The sequence below is a fragment of the Phascolarctos cinereus genome, unplaced genomic scaffold, assembly GCF_003287225.1.
Source record: "Phascolarctos cinereus isolate Bilbo 61053 unplaced genomic scaffold, phaCin_HiC Scaffold_5;HRSCAF=322, whole genome shotgun sequence".
Lineage (NCBI taxonomy): Eukaryota > Metazoa > Chordata > Mammalia > Diprotodontia > Phascolarctidae > Phascolarctos > Phascolarctos cinereus.
Window position 1 is genome coordinate 36,802,982 of NW_027555958.1, and position 13,287 is coordinate 36,816,268.

The 13,287-nt window shown below is 37.8% G+C and overlaps 2 protein-coding genes across 4 annotated transcripts in view; one reads left to right on the forward strand and one right to left on the reverse strand.

Moving 5' to 3' along the window:
* Window positions 1-13,287, forward strand: part of SUZ12 (SUZ12 polycomb repressive complex 2 subunit) — a 37,934-nt gene that overhangs the window by 22,080 nt on the left and 2,567 nt on the right. The window contains exons 7-15 of the mRNA XM_020963260.2: window positions 2,607-2,838; window positions 3,564-3,666; window positions 5,765-5,870; window positions 7,442-7,619; window positions 8,091-8,182; window positions 8,414-8,557; window positions 9,299-9,456; window positions 10,625-10,823; window positions 11,445-11,524. Of these exons, the coding sequence (XP_020818919.1) occupies window positions 2,607-2,838; window positions 3,564-3,666; window positions 5,765-5,870; window positions 7,442-7,619; window positions 8,091-8,182; window positions 8,414-8,557; window positions 9,299-9,456; window positions 10,625-10,823; window positions 11,445-11,524 (1,292 nt within the window). The remainder of the gene's footprint in view (window positions 1-2,606; window positions 2,839-3,563; window positions 3,667-5,764; window positions 5,871-7,441; window positions 7,620-8,090; window positions 8,183-8,413; window positions 8,558-9,298; window positions 9,457-10,624; window positions 10,824-11,444; window positions 11,525-13,287) is intronic.
* The window catches only part of CRLF3 (cytokine receptor like factor 3), a 75,676-nt gene that overhangs the window by 13,433 nt on the left and 48,956 nt on the right, over window positions 1-13,287 (reverse strand). Inside the window, exon 8 of one of the 3 annotated variants that reach the window (XM_020963263.2) lies at window positions 9,569-9,684. The exons of 1 other annotated variant lie outside the window; for it this stretch is intronic. In XM_020963263.2, coding sequence (XP_020818922.1) covers window positions 9,677-9,684 — 8 coding nt within the window. In that variant the 3' untranslated portion in view covers window positions 9,569-9,676. Of the gene's footprint in view, window positions 1-9,568; window positions 9,685-12,861; window positions 13,124-13,287 lie in introns of those variants that run through there. One more of the 3 variants, XM_078154820.1, reaches the window with a different exon arrangement.

Below are 13,287 nucleotides of genomic sequence, written 5' to 3' on the forward strand. Positions count from 1 at the left end.
TGCTACACTTGAGCCATGAGACTGAAGGCAAATACTTGACCTCAGTACTGGGAAAGAGGAGAATTTGTGATGGGTAGTAACATTTCTTCCAGCAACTGTGGGTAGAGTGTTAGATGATTGGTTATGGGAAAAAGTACCAGTAGCAGGGTGGAGGGGCCATTTAAAGTCATTTAAAAGGCAAATGTAAATAATTTGGAAGCAACTACATGAATTTGGTTATTGTAATTGTAAAAATCAACCTGTTTGGATCTTTAAGAGGCAATCAGATTAATCCCATTTGATTCTTGTCTCCTTTACTTGTCTCTCAATCTTCATTTCTTCCATCTCAAGTTGTTTTTCACATTTCATGAGCTTATAAGCTATAAATGTGTAGACTTATTGATTCACAGTATTAATTGAGAAGTAACATGGTGTAATGACATTTAGTGAGAGCTGAAAGCATGGTTACAGTATTTAGAAGCAAAGGCAGGGATGGAGGGATGAAGAAAGTTACAACATAATGGGCTCACCTTTGATTCTGTAAGAAAACTGGTCCAGAGGACCAGAGCAAGGCAAATAAACCTTTCCCGTCTGTCTTTTTATCCTTGGTGTCCACCTTCCCTCATCAAAAGCTCCCATCAGGAGCCCCAGTAGTCCCAACTTCAACCCTAACTCAGGGCTGTAATCATTACCACTTCAGGCCTTCTTTCCAGTTTCCTCTCATATACCTTCTAGTCCCCTTCCCAGTCCATCAGGTTTAGATGTCTTACAACATTGTTATCTACATTTCCTCTATACATAGTTCATATCCTTGGATGTTAGGGTATTTGGGTTCCCAGAAAATTTGTTGCCATCAAATGAGATTTTAGTCTTTACCTTCCATGTGCTTGTCTTCCTATCTGTACAAGTTGATCATAGGATACCTTTGCTTGAAGTAATCTGCAGTGGCCCAGGCCCAGGACAAAAATAGTATTCAAAGCAGTGGTGTGATTCTTTGTCTTGGGGTTCATTAAATATAATGAAGCCACCACAGGCATGTCTGCCCACACTAACTGCCTTCCATGGCCGTCCCCATAACCTCTAAGCTCATTTCTTTGCAGCTATACCATCTCAGTCTCTATGGGATACTGCCCCTACAGCTACTGCTGCAGCTGCTACCCTTTTGCTAGTTCTGCCTACTCTGCCCAGGGGAGATTGTAGGACCTTGGCTACTATTCATAGGAACTCTGTTGCTGTAGTTGCCATATCCCCCATTCTGGGAGCTGCTCCCATGGCTCACTGAACCTGCTGTCGAGAGCTGACTCCTGGCTGATGCCAGATTCCTCTCTAATTATAAGTAGGCTGGCAGTGCTGGCTGCTGTTCTCATCTCTAATTCGTCCTCTACAGCGCTGTGGCCTATATCTTAGTCTGTAGATGAAAGGAATTCTAGATGATCTGACTAAGCATAGATAACTGGACACTTTTGTTCCCCTAGCTATATTGGTTATGGATCTGATTGTTTTCTTTGGAGTAGCCTTGATGAGATTCAGTGGGCTTGGTCCTAATAGCATTATGGGACTTGTTGGGAACTACTTCTACACCTGTTTCCACGGGCCCCGGAGCAACAGAAAACAAGATCATCGACCACAGACTTGAACTAAGGAAATGTCCTTGATGAATGAGTTGAAAATGTGTCCAGTACATCTTGTTTCTGATAGTTACCAATATTTCCAGAGTATATAGTTAGACTTATATATGTACAGTATTTGTCATAGTTAATGATTAGGGGGAAGTCAGTTATTAGTATTTCCTTTAGTCAGCAAACTCAAGGTACTTTTCTAGGCACTGAGGAGACAGGCAAAAAAAAAAGAGAAACAGTCCCTACTCACAATACAGGTATCGATGAGACTCGAAGTACATATGAAAATATAAATAGTCTTAAATGTTATACATTGAATAGAATGAGAAGATCCTGAGACTGCAAATCAAAGACACCAGAAGGATGGTAGCTATCATCAAAAATAAGAAAGTTTAGAAGAATGGAGGTTTAAGGGGAAAGATGAGTTCAGTTTTACACATTGAATTTAAGATGGCTTCCAGCACATTCAGTTTGAAATGTCCTATGGTGAGTTGGTGATTTGGGACTGAAGTGTGAAGGAAAAGACTAATCCATTATATGTCATTCTGGGTGGGCATCATCTGTGAAGAGATGAAGGTTAAGCCTGTACCAGCTAAGGAGGCTTCAGAGAGAGTATAGAAAAGACTGACCCTGTACATAATCTTGAGGAACCACCAATATTTAGGGCATGTGATATGAGGATAATGAGCCAGCAAAGACACAGAAGGGTAGTGGGCAGACTGGTAGGACAATCTTTTCACAAAATCCTAAAGAGAATAAAGTATTGAGGAGAAGAGTTTGTTCATCAGTTGTCAAATAAAAAGGGAATAGGATGGAGAAAAGAGACCATAAGCTATGAGAATTAAGCAATCGATTTTGAGAGAGCAGTTAGTTGCATGAATAAGATAAGAAAAACTGTTAGCAGTGAACGTAGATAACTTTTTCAGAGGGGTTTTATAATTTAACCGAATCTTGACAAATTTGAAAAGAATTTTCCATTTACTATTTCATTCTTTTTCTTGGTTGTAGGATGTAAGTTGTCCAATAAGGCAAGTTCCTACAGGTAAAAAGCAGGTGCCTTTGAATCCAGACCTCAACCAAACAAAACCGGGAAACTGTCCATCCCTTGCTGTTTCAAGTAATGAATTTGAACCTAGTAATAGCCATATGGTGAAGTCTTACTCATTGCTATTTAGAGTGACTCGTCCAGGAAGAAGAGAGTTTAATGGAATGATTAATGGAGAAACCAATGAAAATATAGGTAATTTTAAATTTAAAAATTAATAATTTAAAATATAGTCAGATTTTGTCCTAGAGACAGAATCTGCTTTGTTTCTGAGGGAAGTTGATTGATCTCATCATTCTCTTTTAAGAATTTGGAATTGTGGGGGCAGCGAGGTGGTGCAATGGATAGAGCACCAGCCCTGAAGTCAGGAGGACCTGAGTTCAAATTTGGCCTCAGACCAAACACTTGACAATACTGTGTGACCCTGGGCAAGTCACTTAACCCCAATTGCCTTAAAAAAAGAAAAAGAATTTGGAATTGCACATAAGTAGTTCTCTTTTAAATAAATAACCTATATGTTAACTTCTGTAATGGAGAAAACAGTTTGGATTGTACTACATGTACTTAAATGGTTTTATATATGCGTGTGATAGTCTAGTGTGACACAGAGCTTTTAAAATGTTATAAAGTTCTTTTACTTGGGGAAATAAAATCTCAAGCTTTTTTTTTTAAGTATAATTTTTCCCCTGTTACCCCAAGATATATGCTACAAACGTATCTTTGTCAGGTATTCAGTGAAAATAGTTCATTGTTCATGCAACAAATATTATTGCCACAGGGTTTATAAATTTTTGTTTTTTAAAAGATTGATTTCTCCATGCTTTTTATTGCTAAGAGAATCTTTGCTTTCAAATTGAACTTTGGGCTTATTCACCTGTTCTACATATTTGAATTATGAGAGAGATGCTTTTCAAATTTAGATGTCAATGAAGAGCTTCCAGCCAGAAGAAAACGAAACTCTTCAAATCGTGAAGATGGGGAAAAGACTTTTGTAGCACAGATGACTGTATTTGATAAAAACAGGTAATAAGAACTTGAGGTGAAAAGAAAGTTCCCCTAATACTCTGAGAAAATATGCCAAAATAGAATTGCCATTGGTATTAAATTTAGTGTATCACTAGATTTAAGTCCATTTGCTTGACTCTGCAGTTATCATAATGTAGACTTAAGCATTTACTATAACACAGGCTTTATTTCGACTTCTGTCTTAATCAACCTAAGAACTCTTGAGTACCTGCAAGATGTATAATACTGTATTGAGTGTTATGAGATTTCCAGAATTTTTGATCGCTCTTCTTGCACTTGTCTATCATCTTTTATGGCTATCCAAGGACAAATACAGAATAAAATCTATGTAAATAAATAATTGGACTGATTGAATACTAACAGAATTTGTTGACGTTATCTGAATAATGACCTGTTATTGGATTTTGCTGTAGATTATGTGACATTCCTTTTAGGAGTGAGGTGCTAATTTGCATTTAGGATTTAGTTTCCAGTTTTGTGGTTTGGGACTTAAGCAACTTTGGTCCAGAAAAAGAGAAAGCAGGAACTGTTATATTTCCAGCTTATTGTACTAGTGCAGGGGTGGAGAACCTTACACCTCTTGTGGCCTTCCAGGTCCTTGGGTGTGGTCTTTTGACTGAGTCCAAGCTTTACAGAACAAATCCCTTTAATAAAAGGATTTGTTCTGTAAAGCTTGGATTCAGTCAAAGGGCCACATTTGAGGACCTAGAGGGCCACATGGCCACAACGCAGGTTGCCTACCCCTGTAGGTTTGGAGATAGTGTAAAGTGATTCACTGGTTAAGCCTCCTCAATGGTAGTTGTCATGCTTTGCTGCTAACCGAGGGGAGATAGTAGAAAGACATTTGGTGTATAGAGGCAGTTGAGCAAAGGATGAGAGGCTAAAAAGAGAGATAAAAGGCTTCCATTCTGAATTACTAAAACCCAACCAAAATGATCTTTTATTGCACTAATCTTTAAAATCTTGATTCATGTTGTGTTCCCTAGTAATAGAGGAAGGCTTCTTGAAGGCAGGGACTGTTTCGATTTTGTCTTTGTATGCCTGACACTTAACATGGAGAATTGACATGCTTCATAAATAAATGTTAACCAGATTCATTCATGAGTTAGAAAATATTTTTATTTTTTTACATGTGTATCAAAATATTCTTTTTTGCTGATAAACTAGCATAGTCAAGCAAAACAAATCTGTCCTTTTGCCGTGTCTCGAATCACATATCTGATTCTGTACCTTGAATCCATTACTATTTTATCAAGAAGTGGGTAGCATGATTCCTCATCACTCCTGTGCTGTTGTGGTTGGTCATTTTAATTTTCAGTGTTTCTAAGTCTTTAAAAGTTGCTATATTTTAAAATAATTAGAACTTTTTTTTGTCTCTATGTATTTTACTTTATATCAGATACATTTATTGACAGAGCTATTGAATGTTCTTAATAATAACACAAGCCTACAAATGGATGATATCCTGCTTTCTCCAGATGATAAATATGAATGTTAGCCTGTAATTAACCTGATAGGATTTAATTGATTGATGGAATTTTATTTTTCATTTCAATTTAAAAAATCAACATAAAATATGTTAATTCTTTATGATATTTAAAATTATATAATTTGTGTCATGGAATGTTAGAGCTGGGTAGAAATATAGTACAGATTTCTTACTCTATAGATGGAGAAACTAGGGTAGATTACTTGCCCATAAGCCATATACCATTTTTTTTTTCCTTCAAATTTTTGCCAGCCTTTATGGTGAAATGTTTAATTCCTTAGTTGGTCTCAGAAATTTAAGTTTGACTAATAGCTATTATGAACAAATATTTTTTGTGAAAACTGAGCTGTACCTAGTATTTTTAAATTCAGTTTTATTTGCAGTAGTATGTTATCTCCCTATTTCTCCCCCAATGAGAAAGAAAAACAAGACCCATTACAAATATGTATTGTCACATTCTATTCATGTACCTTTAAAGAATGGTATATTTTGATTTAATTTCTTGTAAATATTAGCATTTACTTTCAAAGTGCTTTTTATTATATAAAAGACTCTAGTTATGCCAATAACGAACAGAACTTAATTCAAAGTGTGTTTGCCTAATAGGCGCTTGCAACTTCTAGATGGAGAATATGAAGTAGCCATGCAGGAAATGGAAGAGTGTCCAATCAGCAAGAAAAGAGCAACATGGGAAACGATTCTTGATGGGAAAGTATGTAGTTACAATTCTGTTTTTCGATACATCTTCTTGTGAGCATTGTGTGTGTGTGTGTGTGTGTGTGTGTGTTACATAAAAAATTATGTTCTCATCCGGCGTGGCTTATGTCCACATCTTTTCATAAATCTTCTATAGAGAAGTCATCTCAAACAGTGGAATCCTTTATCTCATTCATTTAGTGTTTCATGAATACCCTTTCAATATTGGGGCTGTGTATCATTAAGAACTTGAATGCGTTAGCGATGGAAATGTTGTGATTTAATTTCTTAGGGAATTGGGTTTGTGACTTATAAATTAGGACAATGTATGCATGTAACCTTTTAAAATAATTTATAGAAATGGTTGGCATTAATTGAATGTGGTGTCCCTTGTTGTGATTGTACTGGTAAGGAAAAACACTGAATGCTCAGTCTAGATGCCCTATTAACCTCAGAAATAGGTTTCCTTTCTTGTCTTGTTGACAGCACACTTAATTCCAAATATGTAGAGAGGGCAATACCCCTGATCAGCCCAGTAGTCTCTTAGTGTACAATTTGTCCCTCTATTTTTTCTTCCAGAATAATATTCCTTATATATAGCTCAAATCATGTCTCTGCTGTTCAGAAACGTTCAGCAGTTTCCTTTTCCCTTTCAGATAAAGACCAGGCTCACACCTGTAGGTTGGATTTGAAAGTGGAAAAGTCTAGCATTTGTTTTGGAGCTTTAATGCAGTAATCGGGCAGCAGTGAAGCTTTAGGTTAAGTTTGTGGCCGTAGGAATGAGGAATGTAGAATTGACTAGGTTTTGTATTTCTGGTATAGAGTTTGAAGTAAAAAGAATCAAAGATGACTCCAATATGTTGAGTCATTGGTTAAGTTTTGATAAAGATATTGGGAACTTTGGGGGAAGGTGAACGTGTTGCTTTTGGTAGGGGAAATAATGAGTTTGAGAGGCAGCAAGCATTGAAATGTCGAATTGTGAAGGAGGCAACTGTTGACATAGCTCTGTATGTCAGGGAAGTGGGTGGAGTTTTACCTTCATATACATTGGTTTTTGAGGAGCTTTCCAGCAGAAGAGGGTAGACGCCTGAGAGTTCCCCTCATATTTGGGGTTGAGGGAAAGTAGCAAAGTCATTGAAAGAAATAGAAGAGAGCTGGATATAAGATAATTACATGCCAGTAACTGTGCTAAGCACTGGTAGTGTCAATATAAGGGAGCAGATGGTCCCTTTAAGAGGAGAACAACTACAAAACTTTTAATTTAAAAGTAAAGAAGTCATTCAGATTTTTAGAATTGTATGATCCGTTTGTTCAGTCTGGCCTGTAGTTATAAGGTGCAGCAGGTCAAATGAAAGAAAGGTTTTTGGTTGGATATTTGAAAGGTCGAAAGGAAAGGAGCAAGTATGCGGAAGCCTATCAGGAAGGCATAGTATCTGGAACACATTTTAGTGCTAGAAGTTCTGCTGAGGCCAAGAGGGAAGGACTAGTGATTTACATATGTACAGACACACATATACGTACATACATGAATGTCAATAATGCTTGAACATTATTTAGCATCAGTCTTGATTTATTTTTCTTTTTTAGAGGCTGCCTCCATTTGAAACATTTTCTCAGGGACCTACATTGCAGTTCACTCTTCGTTGGACAGGAGACACCAATGATAAATCTACAGCTCCTATAGCAAAGCCTCTTGCAACCAGAAATTCAGAGAGTCTCCCTCAAGAAAATAAGCCTGGTTCTGTCAAACCCCCTCAGACTATAGGTGAGCAGACATGTCTTCATAATGGCATTTCCAGTATCTTCCCACCACTATCACCCAAGTGACTGTTTCTTGTAACAGATTTTTCAAAAATTGTTGAGCAAAATCAATGAGAATCTTCCAAGTGACGATACATATGTGTAACATTTCATACTATTCATTCTGTCCTACAATAAGAGATGAATTTTTTTTTAGCTCTTACAATTCAAGTTGTCATTATAATTATATCCACAGCGGGTAGTTTCATATTTTGTTGTAGTTCATAGGATCGTAGACTTAGAGTAAAGAGGATCTTAAGTCAGTGAAAGAACTTATTTAATCTTTGTTGTCCAGGATCTTATATGAGAGCAGTAGTTATATAAGAACAAAAGTTGTTGTATTAGGATATCTGGGCATCTAATTGTTTCATGATGTGTGTCTTAATTTATTGAGTCATAATGATTTTATCATTAACCAGAAATACTCAATTTTCAGCTGTGAAAGAATCATTATCTACAGAGCTTCAAACAAGAAAAGAAAAGGATATTTTAAATGAACCTAGACAAAAGTTACGAATATTTTATCAGGTAAGCAACCATGATTCTTTTGAAGAAACAATTTTTTTTTTGTTTGGTTGGGGGTTTTTGTGGGGGTTTTTTTTTAAAGGTGAGAGGAAAGGGTAAAAGGGAAAAATGTTTTGTGTTCTCAACATGGTTTAAATGGATTTTAAAAGCTTTATTTGGTTTTTATAGATGGGGGGTAAGAAAGAAAGTCAACTGTTTTAAAATGTACAGAGTTTCCACTTGCCCATTTTCCAGTTCCTTTATAACAACAATACAAGACAGCAAACTGAAGCCAGAGATGACTTGCATTGCCCTTGGTGCACGTTGAATTGCCGCAAGCTTTATAGTTTACTCAAACATCTTAAACTTTGTCACAGCAGATTTATCTTCAATTATGTTGTAAGTAAGCTTTTGTTTTTAGTTTCCAATAAATTTAACAAAACATGCACGTGAAATTTTGTTGTTGTTCAGTGGTGTTGGACTCTTCACGACTCTATTTGGGATTTTCTTGGCAGAATTACTGGAGTGGTTTGCCATTTCCTTCCCCAGCTCATTTTACATATGAGGAATTTAGGCAGACTGGATTAAGCTACTTGCCTATGGTCATACAGTTAGTATCTGAGGCCAGATTTGAATTTCTGAACATGAATCTTCCCAACTTCAAGCCCAGCACTCTATCCACTGTGCCAACTAGTTGCCTCAACATGAAATACGCCAGATGGAATTAAATAAATTACATATTGAAACATTTTTAGGAGATTTTTTCATCCTTTGTCCAAAAATAGTCTCTACATGTAAAGAGTGCTGAATATGTTGTGATTATGTGTATAATAGTTTTGTTTCTAAAAATCTTGACAAATGGATTGTTTAATTTAACTTAGGTAATATACTATTATTAGGCTTCAGAACATAAGTAATTTTTTTCCCCCTTTGAATCACATCTGACTACAAATTGCTATTTTTTATATTAGGATAAAAAGATACATGTTGGATTAGATTATTGGGAGGGCGGGTAGGAATAAATATTCATGTGTTGTGGCACTAAGGAGAAAAATTTACTTTTGGTGATAACACTGAATTTTAGAATTGGTGAGGTGTAGTGTGTTTCTTAACTTATGGGTTTAATATTTGTTGTTACAGTATCATCCAAAAGGTGCTAGAATAGATGTTTCTATCAATGAGTGTTATGATGGCTCCTATGCAGGGAATCCTCAGGATATTCATCGTCAGCCTGGTTTTGCCTTCAGTCGTAATGGGCCGGTAAAGAGAACACCAATCACACACATTCTTGTATGTAGGTATGTAAAAAGGTCAGACAGCAAATGCCTGACTTCTTATTCCTAATTGGTTATTTTGGAGGAAATAGAAAATTAATGGAAGAAAGTACTGCTTTAGGTGGAAACTTGGCAATTCAAATTTGCAAATGTTACTGGTTTTATTCACATTGCGATATTCATGACTTGTAGATTCCATAATTTCTTCACTTCTTTTTCTCCTTCATTAACATCAGAAAATTCTTCAGTTTGCTAAAAGTAAATGGGAAAATTTAAATGAAAGATAAGCTGGGTGGAGAAAGGGGTATGTGTGTGGTGCAATGTTAATAATAGGTAAGTTTCTGGAACTGAGGGCCTGCTTTATGACCATCCCCCTACCAGAACTGCAGATTTCTCACATTTTAAAAATCTTTCAACCTCAGACCATCATTATTGAAATAATGTTGGCTTTCTGGAATCCTCCCTTGGTTGAAGCTTGTCTCTGTCTACATCTATATAGGTTGTCTCAGGAAGAGGGAGAAATCCCTTACTGGGATAGTGAGAAGGGAATACAAAGAATTTGGCCTTTTGGATTGAGCATACAGAGAATTCGATTTGATTACCATGTCTACCATTGCCATCTAATTTTTACGACATTGTTCAAGAAATTTTACTTCTCTGTACTTTTTACTTCATTCTGAAAAAATATGCGTGTTGAGCTGGATCATCTTCAAGATCCCTCATTGCTCTGAAAACCTGTTTCATTGTAATTGTTTCTGTTTGATTCAAATCGTAATGTGGAGCTGGACAGTAGTATGACCCCTAACTAACACTAGTCTGTATACTGAACTACAAATGAAGAGGAATTAATCATGTTTTCTTCTGCACTGTATTTTATTTCCCCAAGACTCTTTGTCCTTGTAGTGTTAGATACCAAATCATTTATCATTTTTATTCTTCTTATACCTAACCATCTTCCCTTTCCTGTCCTCCGTTGTTTCTATTTCTTGAATCATTTCTCTGCAATTATCTTGAATGCCTTTGATCTAAGTGCTATATAGAAAACAGATGGAGAAGCGTTTTTTATATTGTGTGAGATACCTGTAAGTGGACCATATCTGTGGTCATTTTTGCATTCAGTTCTGTTAAGTGTTCCTTTTATGCTAATAGCTATCTGTTCATTTATATCTAATTCTTATGGTTATGTCAACAGACCAAAACGTACAAAAGCAAGTATGTCTGAATTTCTTGAATCTGAAGATGGAGAAGTAGAGCAGCAGCGAACATACAGCAGTGGCCACAATCGGCTCTACTTCCACAGCGACACTTGTTTACCACTCCGCCCCCAAGAAATGGAAGTAGATAGTGAAGATGAAAAGGATCCTGAATGGCTAAGAGAAAAAACCATTACTGTAATTTTCAATTTTAATATCCTAAAAACTTTTACATCTGTTCTTCTTTGGTAATTCATAAAAAAAAAACCTAGCACATACCATTTCAGATTGAGTGATGGATGGTTCCACACAAATAGGACAGATGGATCCTGCTCCAAATTTGGGGCCCCGTCTACCATTTTCCCCATGCACTGCCGTAGGTGACAAAGTAGAGAGTTTAACCTTGAAAATCTGCACGCTTCTCCATTGAGACTCATGTGCCAAGAGCTGTTAAGCTGCTGTGTGTTTAAGCTTTTCAAGTTAAAGCTGCACTGAGGCTTTGGAACACCCTGTACGTGTTGTTGCTATAACTAGGTTTTTATAGGGTGCGTTCATTTATCTGATAAATCTGAACATACTATTAACTAGATTTTGGTTAGATTGATGACTAGTTATAATTTTAAAAGTATTGATGCCTTCCTGTGCATGCTACGACTTTCTGATATGGTTAGTATTAAGAAATGCATTTCATTTTGTTTGGATTTAAGGTAGTCACAATGAGACACCTTTGTAAACCCATATCATCGCCATTGTCCTGTCCCCCTCTCCCCTCCCTCCATAGTATTTGTGTTTGATTTAATCTTTCACGTTTACTTTTAGCAAATTGAAGAATTTTCCGATGTCAATGAAGGAGAGAAAGAAGTGATGAAGTTATGGAATCTACACGTCATGAAGCATGGGTGGGTGATTTTGAAATCATTCAAACAGCTGAATTCTGGAATCGATGTGTTGGTGTTGTGATGGCCTTGGTATGAGGCTACAATCATACTTGATTGTTGATCCTTTCAGCTTCTCTGAGACTCTCCTCCTCTATGACCGTGGCTCTTTTTCTTTAACTGCAGAACTGATGTTTGGACTTGTAGGAGCCCATGGGGCCTGGAGTCAGAAAGATCTGACGCCAAGTCCTACTTCAGACACACAGCACAGCAGCTGTGACCCGAGCAAGGCCCTCGGCCCCCTCTGTGTCGTACTGTTCTCCTGTAGTGTGGGGGTGATAACAGCGCTTACCTCACGGCATCGTCGTGAGGATCAGTGGTAATATTCGTAAAGTGCTTGGCCTAGTGCCTGGCACACAGTAGCTGCTTAATAAGTGCTTGTTCTCTTACCCTTCCTGTTCTGGATTTATGATGCCCCTGATCCTGTGACTGTAGCCTTATAAGGAAAGAAAAAATACACTCTACCGCATGGAAATGGATTTGACTATTTTAAGTTCTGTAGTTATTCAGTATAATATGACAAAACTTGTTTGTCAGGTTTCCATGTAATTTTGCATTCCTGTCACATGTATCGTGAGGTAACAACAGAATGGTATTTGGGAGCTCTGTGTGGTGGTGCTGTTTCTTCTCCACAATCCTCGTGCAACCCCATTTTTCTTTTTTTCTTTTTTTAGTTAGGCAGTGGGGTTAAGTGACTTGCCCAGGGTCACACAGCTAGTAAGTGTTATGTGTCTGAAGTCGGATTTGAACTCAGGTCCTCCTGAATCCAGGGCCAGTGATCTATCCACTGCACCACATAGCTGCCCCTCAACCCCATTTTTCTTGCTTGAAATTACAGACAGCCTCCTCAGGTTCTCTTTGCCACAAGCCCTCTGCCCTCTCTAATCCATCTTCCATGCAGTTCCCAAAATGATTTTCCCAAGGCACAGGTTTGGTCACGTCACTTCCTCTCTTGATAAACTCCAGTGGCTCCGTTACCTCTAAGGTCAAATTGTCTGGCAGTCAGATGCTTCACAACTTGACTGTACCTCTCCTGGACTCTTCTGCTATTATGTGACTCCCTTCCAGCCTTCTTGCTCTTTACTCATAAGTAATACTCTTGTCTTTTATGCCTTTCCATGGATTGTCATTCCCCACTCCCCCATGGAAAGCAGTGCTTTACCTCTCCCCCTTGGCATCCCTAGTTAATTTCAAGAATCAGCTCAAGGACCAGCTTCTTTCTATATTCAGCTTTTCCTGACACCGCCCCCCCCCCCCCCCCCCGGGCCCACTAGCTAGTGCCTTCCCAAAATTATCTCTTTTTCATGTGTGCAGGACTCCCCTATTTCCTGTGTATTTTTGTCTGGCTGGCACAGAGCACTCAAATCAGGCTAGTCTACTCTGAGCTCCCAGATCTTTCCTCCTGTACACATCCCTGATCTCCAGCAGGGCAGCTCCCTTCAGTACCAATCCAGATGCCTCAGCCACCATCAGTAGGGGTGAGGGCTGCTCTTTACATACCCAGGGCATGTCATAGAAGATGATGGGTGAGGAAGCTGTGTGCTAGCAAGATCATCATGAGGCCTGGGAAAAAGTAGAGGGATGTGTTTCAGTGTCGGTCTTAGGGAAATTTTGCAAGCAGAAGGAAAATAGAATGCGCAAAAAGAAATATCCTTTTTCTGTTGGCTATTACGTACTGGGGTGATGCTTCCCTTTATAATAATATTTCTCTCTCTCTCCTCTCCTTC